This window comes from Atheta coriaria, unplaced genomic scaffold (assembly GCF_025399875.1).
Source record: "Atheta coriaria isolate IRGN ID8LTWV9N9 unplaced genomic scaffold, Caltech_Dcor_3.1 hic_scaffold_5_pilon, whole genome shotgun sequence".
In the NCBI taxonomy this organism is placed as follows: Eukaryota; Metazoa; Arthropoda; class Insecta; order Coleoptera; family Staphylinidae; genus Dalotia; species Dalotia coriaria.
In genome coordinates this window covers 4,874,590-4,901,024 of record NW_027045447.1, presented here as the reverse complement: position 1 = coordinate 4,901,024, position 26,435 = coordinate 4,874,590, and the positions used below count along the sequence as shown (strand labels likewise).

Sequence of the window (26,435 nt, the reverse complement as noted above, 5' to 3'; positions counted from 1 at the left end):
ATCCTTTTTTGCAAATAAAGATAATAAAAACAAAAAAGTTTTGTGCACAAAAACTCACCATGCTGCACTTCCAGTTTGTTTCCGAGGTGCATCCCATGTTGTTGGCGTCCATGTTGACGTTGCCACCGTAATTAAACTTAATGGGGTAGCCGCGTGTTGCGGGAAGGACGACAAACTGCAAAAAGTCACATGATTATATTATGATGATCGTTGCTATATGTTCATATATACGGCAGGCAGCGAGGCATCTAAGTGGTTTATATAAGTACGCAAAGTGAGGAACATTAGAAAAACGCATAATTACACGTTTCGTAAATGATGAAAAAAATATCAGTGTGTGTGGACGGCCGCACGATATAAAACTGAGGAGACAATTAGCTAAATTGCCACTGTAAAAACGACGTTTATCGTTGGTTGGATGACCTAAACCCATGCATGCAGGTGATACTAGTGAGGTCGTTATTATTACATAAAATATTTCATCATGGGAGGTGTGTGTTTTTAACTAAACATCAAAATTTTACAGTTTTTGTTTATTCATATGCCAATAAAATGTCTGCTTTTGTAAAACTACAAAACAATTGTATTTAAATTAGAATCAATTTGTATCGGTTTCGGTGTGCCTCTAATAAGCTCAGTAGATGGTTTGAAAGCTTGAACTTGTAATGGCGCTGTTCGAACAAACGAGAACGCAAACCGAATGAAAAGCGAAAAGATTAATTAAAGCAATCGCCAGTACGCTCGTTTGGGTGCTCGATGAATTCATTCATTTCCCGCACAAGAGCGACCAATAAATCAATTGTTGTGCGGCGCGCGCGTTCCCATTTCGATTGCAAACGATGCCGGACGCGATGCACGCCGCGATTGAAACGTTTTCTACGGTAATTAATACGAAGGAACGAATTGATATTATTATCGGCGCCTTTGATGTCCGCGCGCACCGTACAGGGTGCTTTCACTGTACGCTTCGATTTGCTTTGGTTTGCTCTGCCTTTCTGAACGTACTACTTACTAACACAGTTAGTTGCATCCCAGGAGAAATAATGCGCACTTAAGCCTTAAGTAACTCCTTGCATTGTGCCGACATGCTTTTTATGGGCGCACATTGCTACTGTTCAAGTTCGAGCCTCGTGTGACCATGCATTGTTGCCGGCATTGTTGGTCGAAGAGCGGACAGATTTTCAAGTTGCAAGTGTACCAGAAAATAACGCATTATGAATGTTTTCATCTCACATAATTGAATTATTGAATGAAAAAATTGCCTACAAAGCAACGTAATATTACTTATTGTTACCTGTTTTGTGTTTGCTCGAGAACATTTACAAATGTTTCTTTACATTAGGCAAAACACTTATTTTTAAGCTTCTTTATAAAGAAAAAGATAAAATTTAAAATAGCCAACGCAAGAGGTCTTCTTATTTTATATTTTTCTATGCAAGCATTAGTGAAAACATTTTTGATATTTTACACCCCTTGAGACGATGAGACAAAACCAAAGTATTCTGAAGTTGAAGCGTCAATAGACATTTATACACTTTCAAAGTGGATTTTTACTTTATGGCTGTTGACGGTTTTATGTTACCGCAAAGCAACTAAATATAAGCACCAAACGCTTAATTTACTCCAGATTTTGAAATATAAATGCCTGTATTCTTATATTCCCAAATGAATTTTAAACTCTAAACATAGTAGATCAAATTAATGCACTACTTTTTTTTATTCTAAGCGTTAGTGACTTTTGAGCGCTGCGTTGAGTTGTAAATTGTGTGCATCACAACGCGGCAATCTGTTTGTTAATATGACCTTCTTTTACACCCTTTCAGGACGTGGAGCAAAAAATATTCTTTCAACGTGCCCTTAAAATGTTTATATACATTTATAAATTATAAATGAAGCAAAGATTGAAAGAGGAATAAAAAGGGGTTCCGGATGTCGATTGGGAACCACCCTAGAATAATAAAAAATGGTTGTAATTTTAGCTTTTGTAGTGTGTGCAAAATGACAAATTCGTTTTGGGTTATTGCCTTTAAATTATTGGCAGATGTCAGCGGCATTCATCAATAAATGAACGTTGCCACGTGTTATCGATTTGTTCAGCTTTTGCTGATTAGAAGATATTAGGTAATCAATAAAATGTGCACAAATTAAGACTAGGCTCGAACGTTCGTCTAGATTTCTCAGTTTGTTCACGCCTCGTTGGTGTGAATCACGTCGCATCGTCTTTTACCTCGTTGACGGCGCAATTTCTCACGAACTTCTTAAAATCCGCGCCAGATTGCGCGCGCCTGTGATTTAATACCTTCAATTTGGCACATTCGGCGCGCTTCTCATCCTTCCTGCGCATCGCATACAAAGCTGAGATAAGATGCGGCCTAGTCGTGTGAACATCTAACAAATTTTGCGAAGTTCCGTTTCTGGGGCAAATTCCACATCGACGCGCATGCACGTGCCACCTACCCGTTTGGCACTTTCTCATTTCGTAGCTTTTGCAACAAAAGAACCACCTCTTAAATCAGTAATTCATCCCATCAATAAATATTTCAATTGCATCCCTGCGTGCCTTCCTTTCCCGCTTCATCAAGCCAGCTCTAATCCATTTAAATCTAATTTATCGCTAGCATCCCGAATCCCCGATGATAATCCGTAATATTTACTGTCTACGGAGGGAAATGAGCTTCTTTTCGAGGTGTTTCAGAGGCGTTCGCTGTCGTATTACCATCGCAAATGCATACAACGCGTGTGCATCTCAACACTCGGTTTGGTTAAAACCCGCTTACGTCACATGCACGTCCTCGGGTGTACGAATTTACGCATTGTATTCATTGCTCGGTGCTTGGTACGCTAAATACCCCTATAAAGTGGCAGCTAAATATTTCAAACGTGACCCTCTTGCCCGAGTACAGCGTGCGCTACCGTTAGGTAGCATCAGATAATGCTGTAAAAAAGCGCTCGCTCCGTATATGTGAGTGCATGAATTAATGCTATATGTTACGCGCTCAAACATATTAGCGTGCGCACATTGAGGGAGCTTTATACCTCTACCTTTCGGGTGACGATAAGTACGGATAAAATGTACGCATAAAAATTGTCATTATAATCGTATGTCATTGTTATTCTGGTTTATATTCGAGCTTATACCAAGTGTTTCAAGTTAAAACACAACTTACTACATATTAATTATTATACTTACATATAAATAATTATTTATACAATTGTAATGTAAAATATTATTATTTAGACATATTACTTGATTGCTAAGAAATTTTTACAACTATTTTAAAGAAAATGCAATAATTTCACTTTTTGAAACATTTTGTATATAAAAATTGTCACGACTCACGGACAAAGCCTATTAGGGTCGGTATAATGCGTTGACAAAGTACAGGATGTTTGAAAACACCGTCTTCCAGGTATAATTCCGATGGTTCGAGGCTTAATCGAAGTTGACTCTCCTGAGCTGGCACTCTACTGTCCTCGCTTCGACAAGCGTCACAAACGTCATCAAAAATGTGTGTGCTCACCTGCGCGGATGCATAGTGCACCAATATTTCTAAAATGTTGCCTAAAGTTCTTCTGGTTCACAGAGCAAGTGCTCTCCTAAACCTAAATCTTATAATATCGCGCTCAAAAAGCCCCCAAAAGCCTTCCTCACTTTTTTCTTCTCCTCTTCACCTTTCAGTAGGATACCCATGGACGCATTCACGTGAGGCAAAAGAAAAAACATCTCAGAATTTAATACCTACACGCGTAAAGCTGACGTATAAAAATGCGTCTCGACTGTTTGCAAATGTGCTTACTTAGTTACCAGGCAGAGTGTACGACTGTATACAAACGGGGATTATAGCCATCCGAAAATATATAAGCGACAGGGGAGCACGGGGAGCTTATGACGAAAACTACAAGGTGCAAATATTTTGGTGTTTTTTTACACTCACGCAGCGACGGCGAGCAGAAAGCTCTAAAATAAGACGCAAAAACAACAGAGAGGACAGCGTGGGTGTTTAATGTACGCTCGTTTTTATGCTCGAATAATGTTCGTCCCGCGAATCGGGTTTGCATAAAATAATACCTTGACGTTGTTTAACTAAACTGTGAAACAAAATGGTTTGCAGTTTACTTTGAATATGCTGCCAAGCGACAAGATAATGGAAAAATACTTTGTAACTACCTACGAACATTTTTCAGAACTAATTAATTAGTAGCTGCCGTGGTAAAGTTTTATTCCGTTTGACTTTGTTATTAAAAAAATAATTAATTACTGGAGATGAAAGTGATATCTCTTGGTAAAGTACTTCGTTTTTTGTTAATAATATACTTTTATTAGGCGTGGGTAAAATATCGCTTTTATTCAACCCTCAATATTCCCTACATTTGGGTGTTAGTAAATTCAGTTTTGTGAAGTTCTAGTTCGGTTCCCACCACGGCCACTAAGATTTTTTTCGATTTCAATGAACAAAAATAATATAGTCATTAAATTTTATGCAAGTTTTATTCACTTTACATGCCTCCCTTTCATCGTGTACCGTACATTTCTTGGCCATTACATTTTATACCCCTTTGTTTCCACGCTGAACCCATTTTTGTACTTTTTCGTATTTTTTATTATTACTCCGATGCCTGGGCGTTTTATCTCCCGGACTGCGAATGTAATGCGTACGCGGTGTGTCTGCATAGTGTGTTCATACAAATTCAATGCAAATCGTTACACATGTACAGAAAGCACCGAGGTCCACGCAGGCCGAATATAGACGCGCGCGACAAATCCATGCGCTGCGCTCGCGTTTTTACGCTTTTACGCGCGCTCGCTTTTTTGTTTGTGCCTTTTTCCAATTGAATCGGGACGATTTAGTATCTCCGGCGGACAAATAGAATATAACTTTGGGGCGCGTAACAGCATAATGGCCGTTGGACCGCGGCGCGCAACAACTGAAACTCTTTTCGCGTCTCGCGCGAGAGGAGAGCAGCGTTAAACTTGCATCAGTAAAACCGAACGTAAACAGACATAATAGACTCTTCTTTTCACATGGATTGCGGCGGTGGGTACGGCGCATCGGCGGCATAAAAGTCAATCGTGGATACAAAACGCTTTCCACTCATTTAAATACGTCCAACGCATTTATTCCGGAGAAGTTTATGCTTGTTTGCAGTTGGCGAGCCGGTGTCGCGATTGTTACGAATCATTAATGGTCGATACGTTTCGACATAAACACCACAATTAGCCGACAGCTGCATTTACATCCTTGCTTTGAAGTGCTTCCCAAGAGAAAAGGGATTATTGGACACTATCGAGCGCTCGAGTTTGCAGTCGTTTGAACATTTTCGAGCGCCAATTATTTAGACGTAAATGTTACGATCATCTTGCGCCGCCTTGAAGAGGAGAATATTTCGTTTGTGTTTACGCAAGAGCCTAGAGATGATCTGCATCCCTTTCGGAACATAAAGGATCACAAGGGTTATACAAAATCTGATTTTATTCCTTGTATCACGCTTGGAATGATCTGCGTCTTGTTATAAGCCAACAGCAATGCGAGGCAATACGTTCAAGGGAAATTGGACTGTATAAAAAATTGCTAAAATGGTACACAAAAAATACAGCAAAAGATTTCAGAAAGGTTATGGCGCTGTGAATCTTCCACTACAACTATTATGGGATTATTTTGGTTATTCTTGCCTTCTAATTTTACGTTCCATTGCACACAATTTTTGCGTGCTCCCTAGGATGAATATTAAATTCCTTTGGGCAAATGGATACATAAACACAAAAAAGAACAAATACTGGTATCTATTACAATCATCATCAATAAAAAGTGACAATAACATTTTCTGCCAGAATGTTATTTATTTGTTCATTATAATAAGCCTACAAAGCGTATCTAATAAGCTTTATTTACCAGCAATGCGTTAAAAAAATATTCCGGCTTAAAACTTATTATACGTTGACGAAAAGAAGCAAAACAGTAATCCGTTTACGTTTTATTCTTCATTTTTTCGAGGATTCGGTAACTACTGTAAAAAAAACCAAACGTCTCGATTCTTTGTGAATTAAGAATAACTAAATGAAAATGTTTAAGTATGAACAAGCAAACGCATAGAGCTCAATGCAATAGAGAGAAAGATCATAAATAAGATCATTATAAAAATGTAATTATAAGAATATTTTATCAAGATTCTATTCGAGTTGATTTATAATTGTGAAACAGTTACATCTTACTTTGTGATCAGCGCGCACAGAATCCACTATGCGCGCGCTCGGAACTTATGAGGAAATTTTACGCATTAACAATATTGTTACAATATCGAAACAAACAAAACACGACTGCGAACAAAGCGTATTAATACATGGTTCACGCAGGGTCACATTTAATGTTTTATAGCAAGTGTGCATCGTTGGAAAAGTGGTGAAATATTACAAAATTTAGTCCCGATTGAACTATGCCGAGTCTGTCTGATCACGATGCACGACGAACAAATGAACCAAGAAACGATGCAGATTAAGAGGAGCGCAGCGGCGTTCACGCGCCAACCGATGGGCAGAAGAAACGGGACAACAAATAAATAAATCGCTGTAAAAAGCGAATGACACTACAAAGTTATACGCCTCGTGCGCGCCTCGGTTAGAAATAACTGTAATCATAATAATAATGCTGAAAATATGGCATTAACTTTACTCTGCGTGCATTTTAACTCTTTGCGAAGGGGTATGAAGTGCATAAATGTGTTACTCAAGCAAATAGGCTACACTTTATTAGCGAAGGCAGACCTCTTGCAGCTTGCAAAGTACCGTTCATACATATATTTACCTATGATGCGCATATGCGTCAATAAAGTAATTAGATTAACCACTTCATTATCCACAATCCGCGCTGACCAGTAAACAAATACAAACATTTCTTGCATTCCAACGTTTTATCTATATCTATACATTTTATGATTTAATCTCTGATGCAGCAGATCTATCAGGAATGCAACATCGATTTCGTTACGATTATTACATCTACTTGAAACTGTGTTGCGGCGAGCGTTTTCATGAAGATTCGAACATCAAACATTTGCCCGTCAAACATGACGCATAGCAGATATACGAATGCAAACAAACTCCGCGTGGAAACTGTACGCACTCGAATATATTCTGCAGGTACTACATGCGAGTAAAGGCGATAATAATAATTCAGCGCGAAAATTAAACACGGCGGCGGCTGTTTTGAGCGTCGGCCGGAACGATTGCGGCTGGACCGCAACGCGGCCACTGCGTTGTAAATGTAATTTATGCGCTAAATAATCGCGGCTTTTATTCGGTTCAACAACTAGACTTGCAAGTTTTGTTACTCAAAGAATGTCGTAAATAATTTTATGACTTTTTAAATCTAGATACGAGCATGTGTTATTGATTATATTCTTGCATTGAAAATCAAAGCAAATTCAATGATTTTTGGCTTATAACGTGTCTCCAGGGTGTACTTTAGTAAATCCTCCCGCTAGAAACAAAATTGGCCGATCGACGATTTGCTCTTTTCGCGTGTTCTCGTTTTGACGGTTTGTCTGTTGTTTTACGTTTTTTTTTCGCTCCCATGTGGATCTGCTTCGACGGGGCCATCAGTTGCAATGGTGTGCGATACATTCTGTGCGCGGATTTCATTCGTAATCGTAATTACTGTATTTTTGGGGCGCGCAGTCCTCGACTCGACAAAAGTGTGTCATCGTTTCGTTACATTACGTGCCACACGCGCATCGACGCCCGGTTGAAACATCCCCCATCTACCCGCCAAGTTTAATTGTGAAGCTTTTTCGTATTCGTATTCATACGATGCTTTATGTGCGCGCAAAAAGTTTGCTTTTTATGTTTTGAATTTTTACAATTTTGTGTTTCAAGCATTCATGCATGTACGCAGTGGGTTGTACTCTGACACGAACATGGGCATCAATTACAATTATATTTTCTGTGTTTTTGTACCCTTTTCAAGGGAACTTCAGAAGGGTTTGAATATATGTTGCGATACAAACTTGCTTCGGAAAAGTTTGAAAAAAATTCATCACAAACTTTGATAAGCAAAATTTTAATAAACGTGAATCAGAATATGCTATATCACTGTTTATTATTGTGATCAAAGTCATTAGTAATACTTTTTCATTGTTAACTGTGCTGTGTTCGTGCGTTCGCTAATATAGTCAAAGATATGACCAATAAATTCAACAATTCGATCGTTATCGAATCTTTTCAAATGCCCGTTCCTGGAGTTTGACGTGTTGTGATGGCGAGTTGAAGCCGGCCACGTTTGCGTATTGTTTATAGCGGTATTAAGCGGCGCGTCGCGCTCTGATTAATCACATGAAAGGCGTTCTAATCGAGAAACCGTGGTAGCAGGTGAGCCACATGTCGGGCGCCATGAAAACATCGCATAACTCACTTTTTCTACGCAAAATTAATACACGTCTTATAATATCAACAAATTAGCTTCTACAACGTCCAATTAGACGCCGCTTATTTAATCAAGTAACGTAACATTAATTAACGTTATAAAAAAAAACGTAACTGAATGCTTTCTCAACATCTTGGTGGCAATTTGGCCGTGTCTTGTCGTGTCTTTTGCTTATGTTCACTGTTTACTTGAAACCTCCAAACACTTGGAAGGCATCTAGTGTTCGTGGTACACGTACTGAACTGTACGTGAATTCGAACTTGAGATTAAGTTTGTCGGGACGACGCTGGGCTCGCCCGAAGTCGCCGAAGTCCTAATCAAATAAACCTATAAATAAACTACCGTGCAGACAACCCGAGCGTATTTGCTTTTGCGCGCAAACAAGATTTAACATTTTACAGGGTTGAAGGGTGCGCTCAGCAACAAGGGACCATTTCACGATATCGAACATTTCTCATATAGACTGGCTCTAAGACGAAAGACAAACAAATAGCGAGACGAAAACGAAGACAACGAAGTTTTAAGTAAAATATGAGCGCGACAGGCACGTTCAGTCTTCAAGCCCAACTCAATTCAAGCCAAAAGGGTAAAGGGCAAAGTTAAATCTTGGTTGGTCTTGAAATCGTAACGGTTTGATTTTGCAATTCGTTTATATTGAAATAAAAAGAAGGAAAAATTCCGCACAGGATGTTTGTAAAGCTTGCACAACGATTGTGTTTGATAATAATAAAAAGAGTGAGTTTACTTACTTTTTCCATACATGAAGCTCGACATTGTGCAATGCGTCCGCGTAACTTAAGCACCTTGTTGAAGTTATCACTAGCAAACACTTGACTAACACATATGACACTGATAAGGAACAGACTCATAGCAAATTCCATGGTATGCATTGTCTTTTTTCTTGTATTATTTAACTGGCACTTGTATTCACCCCGAGAGTACGTTTAAGAATGAAAAGCTCTACCACTCCAGCGTTGAAGATATTTCTGCAAAATTTGTATGCTAATTATAACCCCCAGTGTTTTTCCCAAATTTTCAAGTGGTGGGTTGGCCTACAAGGTAAGAAGTGGTGGCGGATTAAAGACCGGAAAGGAAGCAATAAAATTAATTACTAGCGGACAAGTGCGCCTGTAACCAGTCTAGACTGAGCTTCCACAACCAGGTAAAAATTTGTGCGACACTATTTAAGCGACGCTTAAGCATAACATTAGGGTGCGTCCGGTGTGGCAGCCATTCACCGGATGTAAAAGCATTAGACTCCGGATTAGTGTTTTCCAAGATTTCATAGTGCGACGCTTTAAGTAGATCTTGTTAATGTTACCATTCAAACTTCGTAATCGCGTGAAATTCAAAGACAGACGAAGTCATGCGCAACAGTTTGATTGTATTGGAATCATTTTACCTTATTCAAAAGCTCTATTTGTTAATTTCAAAATATCTCACAGGCAATTTAATTTAATGAACTAATTAGCAAGCGATTGTACATGCTACGTCTAACTTCTTCGAGAGCGCACGTTGAAAACAATAAAGTTTGTTAAAAACGGTCTCAGAGCGTTTTGCTTCATTAGACTTGCCAACTTTTCGAAGCAACGAACACACACCAACGTTGGTAAATGCTTTCAAATGTTCGTAAACTCTCACCAAGAGTTCCAACCTACTAGCACTGTAGATAACGATAGAAGTATACCTATAATATCAAGAACATGTTGAGATGGCGAGAACACCAGAGCAGAGCAAAAAAGTCGAACAATATTAATTACACAAATTAGGAATTAAGAATTTTCCTCGGAGAGGCCGTGGAACTTCGTCCAGTCTGGCGTCCTTTCTTAATTAACAGGGGATGTTGTTTACGATAAGCGTTCTTCTCCTTCGCCCGCTCAGTACTCGATTGTAAGCGTTAATTAGCATCGGCTTTTCGTAAAATATAAAACGGAAAATCAAGCTGAAAATAAAATTATACAAAAAGTTTTACTTGTAGGTACGTTGTATGTGTTAATTTGATTGATAAATATTTTATATCAAAATCAAGGATTTAATATAGTCATTAAATTAAAAGATTAACCGAATATGGAATATGAGAGGATCAAAAATTAATTTATTAATTTAATCTGCCGGAATTAAGCTAATGTAAAATGTATATTTTGTAACGCAAATACAAAATTAAGCTGCAAAAGTATTTTTTTCAATTTACTTTGGGTGTTGGGTTTTTATACGACGTAATCCGCTTTTTGGGCTTGTTATCCGTTTTTGTTTTAAATCTCTTTGCTTTTTGTTTACCAAGTTCTCAGCGTAGATACTCGAGCAGCTCTAATCGCTTTACCTTTAAATTTAAAATCAACGAATTATGAATTTTGAATTTCGGTTATGAATACGTAATATTACCCCACACTCGACGAGAATATGCGATAAGAATACTCAATAGCTGATTAGTAAGCTTGTCTAAATAATGTTGTTTCCTCCCGTCTTTCCAGTTCGAGTTTCCGTAAAAAAAAGCACGCGCAAAGAGTGTGGATATTCATTAATATGCCATTAACGCGCACTCGTGTTCCGATGCGAGGGCGTCCCTAATGTTTCCTGTCGCATTTCGGGCAAGAGCTACGAAAACGAAAACAATATACGGTTAATTATGAAGCCGTGTTTCAGGTGGCGAAGGTGGCGTGCGTACACACTCGGCTACTCAGTTTGTATAAAACGCACGGTGGTAAATAAGTAAACAGGTATTTCCGTTTTCAGCGCATATCGGTGTGGTAGGGGCGTCACAACATTCAGTGAAGCAGTGTAGGCGAAAAGGGTATGCAAATGAGTCAACACGGAAATGTAGGAAAAGATTTTTTAAGTATTGAATTATTTTTAATGGACTGTCACAAGGGGATGTTATATATCATTGGTGTTTAATTAATTATGAGCTTTCCAACGCCATGTGTAAATTACATTGTAATTACCTGCGGTTGTTACAAACCACAAAATATTAATAATTCAATATTTCAACATATGTAACATTGTAACAGAAAAGTTTTCCTGTTTTTTCTGAATCGTTAAAAACCAAACAACTTAAAAACTTCCTGTGCTTTATAGGTATCTGGTCGACCAACAAAAAACTTATTTATATAACAGTAACGCCTAGCTTCTGCTTCCCCTTCGTGCGGTCCAATTGTTTGAGATAAAACTTGAAACTTTTGCCAAACTTTATTCTATTTATTTTCCACATTTATCCTTTACGAGCATCCAAAAAGTAAAGAAACCTGAAATAAGAATGGGCGGATTTGTAAGAGGATCTGCCTGCGTTCTATGTATAGAAATTCATCTGATGCATTGTGTCTCATGTCTCGATGTGCGATCGTTCGTATGTTTTTTCTCCCTAGTCGAATGTCTGTACTAAGGGAGAAGACTAGAGTGGACAGAATAGACCGGAAATACACCCCTATAATAAGTTCAACCCACAAACAACTCTAACAACAGTGAATACTAAAAGATATCTTACGTTTTTTCCCATTTTTGGCAATAATATAAATTGATACATATTGATGCATATGTTGAATCCTAATATTATTATAAACAATATAAAAAATTTGCTTTAAAGTTAATTTCAACGTTGTTGTTACTGCTTCACTTTATGACGTTCTGTATTTAATCAGCATGGCCCACCGCAGTAAGAAACTCGATGAAACATTGTCGTCGTAGTGTCTGTCTCGGTCTCCAGCTCATACTGCCGTTATGGCCCTCGAAGGCATTATTTATATTGTGCGACATTGCGCGAACGCACACGTGTTTTGCTCGCCGCCACTGGGGGCAACAAAGCGAACACATTTATTGCACTTATTTATGCGCGGGGCTGGGCATGGATTTAAATCGCGAAACGATTTATGCCTCTCATCTGCGCGACGCAAAGGTTTGCCACCCATACCGCAAGCACGAGGTTGTCATGTCACATGTTCCATGCCCTACATTCATCAGGGATCATATAAATATACAGTGTGGTCTTAAGTAAAGCATCCAGCAATACTACAGCTGTGCAAACGTGTCAAAGACAAGCTGTATGAATATTTGAACAGATTTAGTGAGCAGTGCGAGCACTCTCAGTAAAGCTCGCGTGTCCATTGTTCCCTTATGCGTGTCGCCGAAAAAACGAGTGTCGCGGACCCTTCTTCGTGTTAATAAATCGCAGGCCGCGAACGGGTGTAAAAGGTTTTCGCCATATGCGCGAGCTGGTGTGCTCGTGTGCGAACAATGAGGGTGCAGGATTCGTGCGGGACGCGTTGTTTGCATGTCGAAAGGACCCGCGGCGAAGAAAATCAGAGGGCGCTCGCGCATGTCATCCTCCATGAAGGATACGCGCTTTGCAATTGACTGACTGTGAGAGTTTTATTTTGCAAACAAGCCTGCTCCATATTCCCACATCCCGCACGTCGCAGACATTAATGTCGTGTTAATGTCTGCTAATGGCAAGCTCACGAGTCGCATGACAGTTGCGTTGCGAATCGATGATGATGGTGAAGCGTGTAACGAACGCTGCCGCCGATCGAGCAGTAACCAGATTCAGAAATTCTCTCTCGAAGCATATACACGCCAGTAGCAGGACGGAATAATGCAACTAGTGTTCATAGATCATGCTAATTTTGATTGCATATTAGCAACTGCTGTGACGGCAACGCGTGTGCATGTGAGCATTGAGCGCGGAGGCCATTAGAGCATAAATAATTCGCGAGAACATCAGATCGAAGTTGAAGCTGATGCCGACATTGTATTTATAGACGCGGATCAGTTAGGATGATACACATATTCACATCAAATTGTGACCCACTTCGTGTCAGAATGCGCGAATGTGTTATTGGAGTAGAACTAATTCTGGCGCACGATTTATTGACAGTTAAATTAAATTCAAAACATAAAACATATGTTTATGATTAAATTCTGAAGAGGTAAATATTTTTTCTCATAATTTAAAAACTTTTTGGACATTTTTCTCTTCCGCTCAAAAATATTCGGTACAAAACGAGACAATTCATTATCCGGTGGCCGTAACGTAACTAACCAAAACTTCCATCAAGCATTGCGCGCGTGCAATGCACACCCGTTGCGCGTACATCATTCCAGTACAGCCGTGCTACGATTCCGGATAATGATACATATTAAATCCGGTCGTAAAGCATTGTTGTTTGTCATAGCCGGGGCGCTTGATTGTGAGAGTTCCGTATTTTTTAAAGCGTGGTTCAGTTATACTCGTACGTACACTCCAACACGTTATGTGTACATTGCTGCTAGTCCATGGCGTTTTGTTTGTATCGCTCGTGAAATTTACGCTTTTCCACGTATCACAAAGCGTATCAGAAAATAATAAAAAGTCAATTCAGGTTCACATGCCGTTCATTCCGCGCACATGCGTCCGTTGGAATGATATTTGTTGCAGCGGAAAATTAGTTTCTAGAAATAGAATGCTAAGATGTCTAAAGTAAATAGACACATTAATGGAAAATGTGTATGGGACAACAAATAGACTAATTTAATTAATAGTTTACATGTCATGCTCTGTAACGACTATGAAAGTAGTAGGTATAATTGTATGGAATTAACGAACTTTTTCAGAAACATGACCATTGTGTTGATTTTGTAGCTTACACTAAACGTTACAAAAAAATTTGGTTGATTTTGATTTTAAATTATCCTGAAGAGATTTACTTACGGGAAAAATGTGAACACATAATAAATTAAGACGAACTAATTTTCCAAGTGGTAGAACATCGAACGAAAGGTCTTATTCGCCATATTCGCTCACTAACTAAGCAAATCCCTGGAAATAATCTTATCGCAGAAATTGCTCCCCGTTCGCATCGTGCCTCTGTAAAAGCAAAGACCGAACGTACTCGTACTCGTGTTTAATAACCCCTTACATGCAATTTTCCGACGTTGGCCAAACGAGATAAATTATAATACGTTATAATGCCGTCTGGTGCGCGCCTTGTCTGGAAGTACCTCAATCTTATCAAGACATGGCAAGCGCCTTCTTTCACAAATTACTCTGCTACAAGTTAGAGAAGCCATGAGTTACACAAGCGTACAAATAAAATAGGTTCGAAAGAAATGCGAAAAACGCAAATTCAACTGTGCTATCCACGGTAATAAAAACACAGAAGGCAGAAAATAAATTAGAAAAATAACCGCCTAATAATATCACCAGATATAATAAAATATTTTGGAGGGGTATTTTATGTGGCTTGCCAAGCATTGAGATGAATGCATTGACTGTGTTTATGGTAAATTTGTAGCCATTTTCTTGACGGTTGCACACACCACCAGGTGATATTCCGAGAATCACTTTTACGCTTTTTAGGCTACATCGCCTTTGAAGATTGAAATTGGAATTGTGCATTATGAATGAAATGCTCTGAACAATGGCGAGCAACACCTTAGGTGAGCAGAGAGGTATTGGGGCTAAACGGAGAGTGACAAAATTAGTTACACAGCAACACTGTGTGATGCTTCCATTTAGGAGAATGAATCGCCACAGAAAACGCATTGAGCCGCATTGAAAGCGTCGACGTATTGAAACTCGGTGTGTAATAGGTGCTATTTATCGAATTTCACAAACAGTTTGCGCTTTGAAAAAGGTTTACTCATTCATGCCTAAACACTTGGGCCTTGTAGAAACAAGCGGCTACTTTTTTTTGGAAAAAAGTAAAGATTTTGTTGATAATCTAAGTGTTTTTGTAAGTTCTTAAAACGGATTTTCTATATTTTTATTTTTGTTGTTATCTTTAGCTATTTTTCGTATTCTGCTGAAATATTTCTATATTTTTTTCTGTTGTGTCTCTTATATAAGTTGCTAGAGACGTGAAGAAAATTTGTTCAGCGTCATTCCGGCCAACTGGGCGAGATATTGTGATGCACACCTCGCCACAATGAAGCCGAGCCGCGTCCATTGTCCGAGTCTATTTGTCAACTTGGATAATAAGGGCGAGCCTGCGGTATGAAAGGCACCAGGGGTGGTTGTCACGTACCTCGCTCGACGGCGATGCCGCTCTGTTTGTTCTCCGCGCGACGCGAATACGTAAACCTCACAGGGAGCGAAAGATTAGGTTCGAAAAGAAGTAAAGCAGAAGAAGTGAATGAACCAGAATGCGGAACCGCGTTGTTCGCCCGGACCGAGGCGGAACTTCGCCCAATAACCGGCGAGCCAACGCACATAAAAAGAACGACATTTCGTTTGGAATATTTCCAAAGTGACACTTCTACACAAGGGATCCAAACATCACGATAGGTGAATGAATTTCTATTCAAAATCGCAAACATTGTGTCGGAATGCGTTCATTCGTCGTTGTTTGCAATTCTCTTTGATATTGGTTGACTAATATGTGTCGATGGGGATGAAAAGTCCTGAGTTACGTGCGTGTTTTTGTTACACATACTAACAGGGACTATTCAAAATTGGCGTGTTCATTGTCAGATTTCCAAATGACTGTCATTTGTCACAAACTTTGAACCTTGTACAATGTTGAGACTAAATCGATAATATTAGTATTATTAGATTTAAAACAATCAACAAATTACGCTTTTGTTCAAATAATATTAAAAATATGTTAAAACACAAAGAATCTATGATAATTTGCAATAATAACTGAATATCCGATTGATTGGATTGCGAATACCGTCACGTAGGCCTATCCGATAATGGATCTCATTTGTCGAGGTGCATTGTCCACGCAATACATAATTGAACATTTTAAACGTTATTCACGATACATTTTACGCAAAAACAGTAGCGGCTGAAGTCACATTATAACCGTATCAGGCAGTTTGCATATAATTCCACCTTGGAAATCACCATCACTCGCGCTCACCTTGATCGCCCTAGTGTCCAACATAATGAAGTATTTTTCATTTAATAAGCGTTTAAGATGTAAACTTTTAACGACGTTTTTATTAAAATTCACCGGTTGTCGCGGGTATTGTCCGATGCGCTCCGACGACGGATGGAAGTGCATCCCTGTAATAATAATAGGTTATGATTTACAATTTGCGCAAAATGTACACGCCCTATCCGCGATGCGTGGACACAGCTATCGGTCCGTCGATAATTAAATTAATTGCATTCGTTTCGTAGTCGCGACGAAATCGATGCTGCGTTTCGAGAGCAAACTCGTTTCGATTCGTCGGCCATGTTGACAACATTAATAAATTCCATTTCGAGTTGATGCATTTCGTCAAACAAACACAAAAAATACAATTTATTTTGTTTGAGTACTAAAACCATAAATAATTATTATTTGTTTATTGATAAATTATTTCGTATAATATGTTTGAGTTTGTTTGGGTATTTTAGTTCATAATTATTAACCGCAGTATTTATTTAGCACCTTTGTGCCCTTGCCAGTATTTGTATTTTGCGAGGAAACAAAAACAGATTCATCATGTTTGCAGCAAATAAATAACCGTGGCAAATATAATCCACGTGAAACGAGGAGTTGCAATCGCACGAATTGCGAGCGAGTTTTTTCGGGAGGGATGAGAATGGTGGTTGACAAACTTTGCCAGGGCGGTACTGATATTGGCAACAGCCGACGACGACACAAGAGACAACTGCGCGGGCGGATGGCCACACAAAATCTAATTAAAAGTTTTTCAGTCCACGACGAAAATATAAAACACATTGCGATTCGACGAGCTTTGCGATATTTCTTCAAATATCAAGCTTAGGGTAGTTCACGTACATGCACGTGCTTGATATATATATTTTTTATAGAAATACATCCTGTTTGGAAAATTTAGCAAAAATGCATAAAAAATTCTTTATTTTTTTTGGTGTTTTGTGACAAAATTATTATTTTTTCATTTATCACCTTGTAATTTGTGTGATAAGTACTTGTAATGATGATTATTACATCAATAAATATAGTTCTCTTCCCTACTATTGCAATTAGACGTGTCCGGTTAGAAGTTGCAAAAAAGATTGCGTTTGTCGCCAGCAGTAGCACTTCCGGTGCTTTTACTAGGCGTCGCACCGAGCAAGCAATGTTTTCCCCCAGGGATTTGTCTCGATGTACTTTTTTACTTTTCCAAACATTACGAAAGTTTTACTCTCGCTCCGACGCCATACCGCTGTGTGTTGTGTATACTATAGTGCTTTATTTGTGGTGCCGTTGTATAAATCGACAGGTAGATTTACGCACAATCGACCACCATCAATTTCCGGGCAACACAGCCGTGTACGCTCCGACTACCGGCCACCAACTTTAAGTTTTATAGCTTTAGGTCTCTAAGCCCCATGTATTCCATGCACGTAGAGTACAGTACCTAGACGCAGGACGCAAGAGACTGAAGTTACAACTTACAAGCCATTCGGGAGAAAGCCTAGTTCAAAATTAGAAAAGTTTCATTCATAAAGTGCAATTGTACATTATTATTGTGTGCGAGAGCTGCATTTTGTAATAAGTTATACCTATGTGACTTTTTTCAAATAAGTTCTTGGCAAATTGAAATTTTTTTACAACAATCAGCGTTTTTGTGATGTCGGAATGATGATGAAAGGCATGATCGCCATTATGGGAATATGGTTGTGATTGTTGTGAGTTACAACAAGCAAATGAAGATGAAACAAAAGGGTTGATTCGTAATTACATTTCGGTCTCGGGTCATGCGTCCACAGGAGACGACCAAGAAAAGATCAGACATTTCCTACCATCCTACCTCAATAATGTATGTATGGGTAGTGCATGAACTCGCCGGTCGGCTGCTTAGTGCCCAACCGACCTCGGCAAGCAGAGAACGAGCACAACGAATTGCTTAAATTGTCCAGGTAGGATGAAAATCACATTTGTCTAATTGTGATTTATATGGTGCGGCATTAGACTGACGTCGACCAATACACAAATATATAACAGTGCCGTATTTATTAATTTTAAGATAAAGTTGAATATTTTCAGATTTTAATTGTGTGATTGTAATGTATTATTACATAATTATTTTTATAATTAAAATATTAATATGTATATCTAAAGCCATACCTGGACATTTAAATGATTCTATTTGATTTTCGTTCTGTGTGTTCGTCTCGTGCGGATGGAATTATGGAATATGAATGTACCGCTGCGGTGGCCATCCTGAATGCTGTCGTACGCTCGGCGGGTTCACGGCAATATTATACATATCGCGTATCGCCGAAGGTATCAAAGCAGTCTAAACGCTTCCCGTCCGCCATCCGCCGGGTCTGGTCCGGCGTGTCCAGCGCGTTTTGTGCCGGCCCATCAAACCCGCGCGCGATCGAGCGGCGCACGATCGTCTGGCCACAAATCAAAACCGATCCTCTGGCAACGTAATTTGTTACAAAAATAAATCAAACCTCAAAACAAATCTTCCCTGTGCACTGCGCTTGTGTTCGTGCGTGATGTGCATGTGCTCACCATGCCGATCGTGATGCGATCATAACAGAGAGTATTAATAATACAAAATATGGGAAATATTTTAATTAATCCCCGGGACCAGGGTCTTTATTTATGCCGGGATTTATATGCGTTTTTAGCGCGACGCATTAATACTCAGACGGGGCCGAGGAATGAAAAAATTGGTTTAGGGCACCGGAGGCTTCTAAAAATTTAATTAAAATATTTTTTTCTTGCCGCATTCACGATTCGACATTTGGTAATAATAAGAAATTAAGTATCGAATTTAATAAGAATATTAATAGGAATTTTTACATAATTTTATGTTTATTATTACATTTTCGAAAAATATTTATACTTTCCTAGTATTTTTGATAACGAGTATCCTAGTAAACACACAAAACCAACACTTAATGATGATGGCCAGCGTGTTACACCTTGAAGCATTTGTCTTCTATCTACACTCATTCTACCCGAGTTCTAGCAGAGCTTAATGTAAATATAAACGACGAAGCATGTGGTCAGCGTCATCGCTCCATGGTTCTGGTTGCTGGATGATCGTCGCAACCCTAACAAAAACAACCACGTAAAAACCTTACCGCTGCCGCATCTCCACAAAAACAAAGATGTTGTGTTTCCCTGAACGTTGTTCCGTTGTTCTATACTGCTTGCTTAAGAAGCATCAAGCGAATCCTCGGACATTCGAGTAAAACATAAGGGGCACGAAATTGCCCTCGATTATCCGAACCTTTCGGGCAAATTGTTAAATTCTGAGTGTGTAGTCTCAACTACACTAACATTTGGAACGCCATAACCGCGCGCAATGAGCAACGATCAACCCTTTCGGGTTTTTCGATGCCTGCCATGCACGAATGCATATGCCACGAACACGAGCACGCACTGAACGAATTAAAAGTGTATGAAAAACGAGCCGAAGCTGGGCCCAGGGTCGAAAAGAACAAGAGAACGAAAACATTATCAATAAGCGTCCGATGAAGTGTGTCGGATAAAGGCCCCGTTTGCGATCGCGAGCAGAGATTGATCATCGTCGGCATTCGCCGCGGCGCACGCGGTGGAAACCAATCATTTCGAGCAGCGTAATTTTTCCCGGTATTCGGGACGAAATGATATTTTTTCTTGCCAGTACCGGGTTGGCGGTCATTCTCTCTCGCGTGGTTTTACCTTCAGTCCAACAGACCGAGATTGAAAAGAAGTTACAATAAAAAAAAAATAGCAATTAGATGCAAGAAGTGCCATGAAAGGTAAAAATATTATGAGAACAATGGATTCCAATATAAAAATACAGCACAATTTTTTGTTCGACTTTGAATTAACCACCTGGCAAGCAGGAAGATGCACTACGTTTATTTTGCGGCAATATTGCGGTTAGCGGGATCATGACTGCGTGAATACCCGATATTTTCTATATTCCATATTCTATCTTGCTCGTTTTTACCGACGACACGTCACGCTCAGAAGTTTCAGGGTAATCATAAGGATCACTTCTTTCGTGTGCAAAGTACTCGTGCATAAAATACAGCATGTTTCTCAAAAAATACTATAATGACTTATATTATTTGGCATGCGTCTGTAAAAGTAGTTTTTCTGCTATGACTCGTCAAAATCGATGTTATTTAATTGGAACATTTTGCCTTTGTGGTTTTGATGTGATGCCACCGACATACATTGGTGTTCTACGATCGAATGAGTCGCATTTACCGAAGGATTACAAACAAGCAGGTTGCTTCACTTGGTCGATGTGGAACCGAAAACTTGGAAGGAAAAAAAATCGAAAAACCGCAACGAAACGCATTGCGCCGATTGAACGGATATTGTTATTGCCGTCCCTAATGGCATGGACAAAACAATTCATCCAAGACGCGTTGTTTTCTCCCAAAGATTACAAAGAACCTTCAACGAAAAGGCAGCAAATGGAAAATACTGAGTGACCTTACCGATCATCAGGAATGACATTAATTTAATTCACAATGTATCTTCATATTACAAACGTGCAAAAGTTGCAGTTTTTCGAAGATACAATTTTTCTGCAATTGCAGCATGTCATTTATATTTATTGAAAGAAACGAGAAAATCTCTTAGCTCATCAGTATTCAGTATGCCACGTATTTCATCACGATAGACAGTTAATAAAACGCACTTTCCTTTGTACTTTGTACCTACTAAAGCGAAATTTATCCAAAAACTTCATAAGTTACTCGTGGTTTTATGCGCTGAAAGGGGGAGAGAGCGATGTAATTTAGGGTCGTTTTAACTGCAATTCAAGTCACGCACTGTAGGGTTGCAATTGCGGACAAGCAACGACTTCCTAAGCAGAAAAATGGGGAAGCATGCACTGGTGAAAAGTGAAGAAATTACAGAGCATCCCTAAAAAAGATAAAAGAGTACAAATTTTACTGTCATAAAAATTCCCACAAATTTTCAGTCAAAACTTCAGCGATAAAAGTCACAAAAGTTATATAAGAACGAAAAATAAATGTAACTAATTTTTGAAACACGAATTACAGTGTTTTTGTTGTTATGATTATACGTGCTTAAAAATATGTCAAGCAAAAACAAATTTGAGTTTAATAATTCAATTTATTATTCTCGAGTTGTAGGTCTTTTTTGACGGACGACTTGACGTATTATTAAATCATTTGCTTACATAAATGAGGAAAGAAGCATCAGATTCGAATATGATTGTGAAGTTCATCGAGCTCATGAAACCGAAACGTGTATGAGACATGCGAGTGCAGTGAATTATTACGTTTTATGTCGTTCTGTGACATGTGTGTGACGGTTAAATTTGTATAATTTGCTTCTTCAGAGGCCTTTTCCGAACATCCGAAACCGGATTCAAGGCGGATTCGTCACAATTCACCCTGCGCGCACTCGCGCATCAAACATAAAAACTAATAAGCCATTCATGTCAGTGAGTAAAAACAAAAGCCACACATACACTTGTCTGAACATCGCGCATTGTGCTCATTCATTATTTTACGATTTTTTTACTCAGCGACTTCTTGTGCACGAGAACAAAAATGTAGAAAAAATAATGCTACCGTTTGCGGCATGGGAGTTACAGGGAGGTGTAGAGCTACTGTTTGTTTTCAAAAATACGGAAGCGTCTGTAATACTGTAATCCTGGGCCCTTGCTTGCACTTTTCATGCGGGATATATTGTTGCAGTCAGATTCTCATACGAAATGAGTTCTTTTTCTCATCTTTCTCGTCTCAGCGCGCGCGCGGTATTTTTTGCTCGAGTTCGGACCGTGCGACGATAAATCATGCGAACGTGACATTCCAATAAAAACGCAGATAAAAACAACGAACGCCCGCCGCCGCCGCCACTCCGAGCGTGGCTCACCTGCTATAATTCTTATTCCCGCTTATTTTCGAATTCGTGCGTTCGCGAACCGTACGCATTGTACACTTTTGGGTAGCAGTGTTGGAAAACGCGACGGACGAGGACGGATGGGCTCTGGTTATGGAGATTTCAATAATTCATAAGTGCGGCTTGAAATACGAGTATGTACAATTTTGACGGTGCTGTCTATATGAGAGAAGATACAGCTTTACCAATAAAGTTTGGAGGTGCGCACGGCGCAGCGGACCGGTAACGCGGAAAATGATGCTGATGCATTGGCCATCCATCAAAATCGCCTCGGCGCGCGAGTCGCTGGGCCAAATTATCTGATACTTTTCGCTGCTATCCATAAATCAATCACGTGCGTGCGATTTTCGTGCGCAAAGCGGATGCCTTCCAAATTTGTATTTAGATGAGATGAGCTGCCTAGTTACTTGCATTAATTTAAATTTAAACACTTTAACGTCAATATTCGACACAAATATAACGGCATACGAAAAATAACAGTACAACGGAATTGTAAAAATTATGTGAGTGCCATAAATTGAATTAGTTACACTCAGATGCAGTGCAAGGCACTATTAATGTCGTAACAGTCACATCTTTAACTTTTCGTTTTGTCGGACAAACGAAACTGTATACTTGAATGTTTGTTTAAATTTTTGAATATCTGGCTAGCCATTTCTGTACTGTGAAAATTTTGAGTGTTTATATTGCATGCACGAAATATCCCAAGATTAAATACGTTTATCGATATTCTCGAGCGTGCACTAGCGGTTTGATTGCACCTGGCGCACACAAAGCCAACTGGCTTTCATACACGAAACTCAAACGACAAACAGCAAATATAATAAAATTTCAAGCGGAACTTTCAGTCCTTTTCCCACGTGGACTTTTCTTTCAACATTTCACATTTTCAATAAACGCGAATGTTATTTCTGTTAAACTAAAAATAGGAGGTTGAAAAAAAGTCTTAAAAAAATAGTCAAGGTATGGACGTCATTGGATTTGATTGGACTCGATAGATTGATATATTCAAATATCATTTTCAACTTGTGCTTTTTCTTTTACAAAGACGAAAAAAATTTGCATTCGTATGCGTTGCTTACTCGTCTTCAATGTCGAAGCTTCAAGCACATGCACAGTTCTATAAACTCAGTGAGTCGATCTGCGAATTTCCAAGTCGTATTTCGCTCCGCGCGCGGCGTCGGCAAAGAGGGCACACGCGGAGAGAGATTCCCGTTGGGAATTTCTTCCCATATAGATGCAAATGTAATTCAATGTGCCAGACCGCAAATGGTCTCTGGTACGCGAGCGCGGTGTGGTGCGGCACGACGAGCGCAAAAGCCTATGACGTTTCCAATTGCTCCCGCAAACCGCACTCGCGCATTGCTTCGATTTCGCTTCTCCTGCGAGCCATGTCGAACTGTTGAAGAGACGCGTCTTCATTTCGAGCCGACCGCTTGCTTCAATAGGCATCATCTAATATTAATAAACTGACAAGTGGAACCGCCGAGTACCCGAAAGCATCGAAACCGAAGTTACTTGAAGTGCAAGTATAAGGTGAATATAAATTTAGTTCAAAGTTGCAACAAGTTATCATTCGAAATTTGTATTTCTTCCGGCATTATCCTTATGCTTATTGATGTCAGTCAATGAAAAATTAACATTAAAATCGAAACTCAACTGTTGAATATCCACATATCGAATTATACTCTTATTATTAACCTGTCAATATACATCGATGATCTATACTCAAAACTAAATTTTGGTAATAATTAAGAAAAATGGTTGGGTCTAAAAAGACCCCAGGCGTCTTAACAGCAATTAGCAATTGTACGAAAATAAACGAAGGAAACGCATGGGTTCCAAAGAATGGGCAGTAATTTGAGGGATTTTTTGCTGATTTTGCCTGCCACGAAAAGAGGGTTGAACGACGGGACGTGTGGCACCAGGCACGAGACACTGTCGGTTCCCTCTGAAAACACAAGATGAGCGGCAACAAACAAATAGCAAGCAATGGAAGGAAGAAAATGTGCAAAAGAAAAAATAAAAAGCCGCCGAGTGCTGGGCGGTGCCGAGACGTTTCCGCTAAGTGTGCCTTAACCTAGCGCCTAGCGCCCTTTTCTTCTTACAATTTTTTTGTGATTTTATTGCGTATTTTTTGCGTTTTATTGCTCATGCATTTACGAAACACTCATCATTACTAGCAAAAATAGTAAAATAATAAAACATGTGATCTTGATCTTGATGAATCACGCGATTAAAACTTGAATTGATGAATTTTGAGCGGGTTCGTAGAAGCTTTTAGCAAACGTGAATAGCAAATTTGAAAACGGGAAATAGTTAACGCGTATTGAGCATTTGCTGTTGCATATATGCGAATTCGGGGGAGGATGCAGAAGCATTCAATGCGTCAGTGCGTCAGTGTTGCAATTTTCTGGCGCCTCTAACAAAAAAGGGGCGAGTGGTTGGTCTGTCGCAATGTGTGGGCGCAAATGTGTCGAGACCCGTCCGTGCCTGTTGGCACTTTGTAATTATGCATCGGAGCCGTTAATTTTAATAGTTGCACTAATAACCCCAGGCAAGCGGCTCTTTTTTCGGGCGGTTTTCTTCGTTAGATCGTTGTTAGAGCCTCAAATTAGTGGCGGTGCCACACTGTCGAGGGGCAACACAAAGTGTGCTATTTGTTCAGGGGATCGACGTGTGAGTGTGTCATTTGAGCGTGAAGCACACGCAGCACGACACGAATTCCCTAATTGAGCACAAACGCGGAGCGCATTTTCGTCCAAAACGCATCATCATCAATGGCAACCGATCGACGAGAGTGCGTACGCTTCGTAGCGCTGTGGACATCCAGAGAGAGATTGTCAGACAATTCGACGGAAATGACAACACAATTGGACGATGATTGTTTACGGCGCTGAACGAACGAACGACGCGAGCGGAACCTCGAAATTCGGGACCGGCTTTTCTACTGCCGTCGACCACACTATTACATCGTGTGGTCGCTTGTCTGCCACTTATTAGGATTCGTTTTCTTTTTTGTTCGCAATGTGCATGTGTTTTTCGAAAAACCCACAATCACAATAGTCGCGTCTAATAATGGCGGTGCGGACGCAAACTTTTCGTGTGGAGTGTCACGACACTCGTGCTTAGGCAGAGGATGCAACCGGCGTGTACAGAAACGCAAAATTGGAAAGGAAATGAGCACTCACCTACTCGGCTACTCGCGCACATCGTCCTCGTGTGTGCAGACGCTGTCGTGGTTCGTTATTCGGGTTCTATCCGCATCCGCCACTCCGGTCCGGAGTAGCAGCTTGCAATGTGCGTCTCATCACCACCGCACGGAGACGAGCCCGGCATTCGTATCATGCCGCCAACGCCGTCGACCTAGGAAGCGAGTCACGTCGCTCGCTTCTGGTTATTCGTATGCTGAGCACAAACATCTGCAACCATCAAAAGAAAAACAATATCAGTAAAACTCGCGCCAGTATAGCGATATCGCAGGCCGTATAAGGGTTGTGCAATATGAACGGCGAAACACTAAAAGATAATAACATACCCCCACAACCACTAAAACCACGAACCATAAGGTAAAGTTTTTCTTCACAAAAATTTCTAAAATTACTCATGTTTTCAATCATTTTTTTGCTTACCTGTACGCAAAATTTACTTTTCTGTCTATAAAATAGACTTTGCTGCCCTTAATTCACAATATACTAAATAAATAAGAAAACTACAGTCTCGTTAATTTATGAAGAGGTTTCCTCTTGTTAGAGGCAAATGAGGTCGCGGTCGCCTGCTTCACGCGAAATATAAAGTCAAAAACACAACCGATTTCGCTCATATTTACGATACGAGCGTCGCCGAGCGTGGAGTACAAAAGGGTCCAAACTTTTTAACTCAATAAAACCCTAATTAACCATTATGCTTATCGTCATTACGCCACCGCTTGCGCGCGCGACATCGTAACGACGCCGAGAGCGCGTATAAAACGCTCTAATAAAATTACCATCGCGTTTCGCGATAGCATAGCATCGCACACAGAGCGCAGTGCTCTAAAACACAATGCCGTAGTTAATCGAACAGTGGCGCATTCACTGCTGGCAAACATCACCATGCAAAAACGGTAAAGCCAAAGGTTGGCAGACTTTAACTTTAAGTATATTTATATTTAAAGAGATGAGACAAGACTCAAAGCGACGCAATAGCACTGAGAGTAAACGCTGTAATCGTCTGTAAACTTAATATAAGAACAACACACGAAGAAGCTGAA

General features: G+C 39.7%; 1 protein-coding gene across 1 annotated transcript in view; it reads right to left on the bottom strand.

The window, feature by feature from the left end:
- Positions 1-25,832, bottom strand: part of LOC135792728 (uncharacterized) — a 34,731-nt gene extending 8,899 nt beyond the window's left edge. Inside the window, exons 1-3 of the mRNA XM_065303418.1 lie at positions 25,816-25,832; positions 25,375-25,605; positions 59-175 (exon numbers count right to left, since the gene is read on the bottom strand). Of these exons, the coding sequence (XP_065159490.1) occupies positions 59-112 (54 nt within the window). The 5' untranslated portion in view covers positions 113-175; positions 25,375-25,605; positions 25,816-25,832. The remainder of the gene's footprint in view (positions 1-58; positions 176-25,374; positions 25,606-25,815) is intronic.
- Between the last annotated feature and the right edge of the window lie 603 nt (positions 25,833-26,435).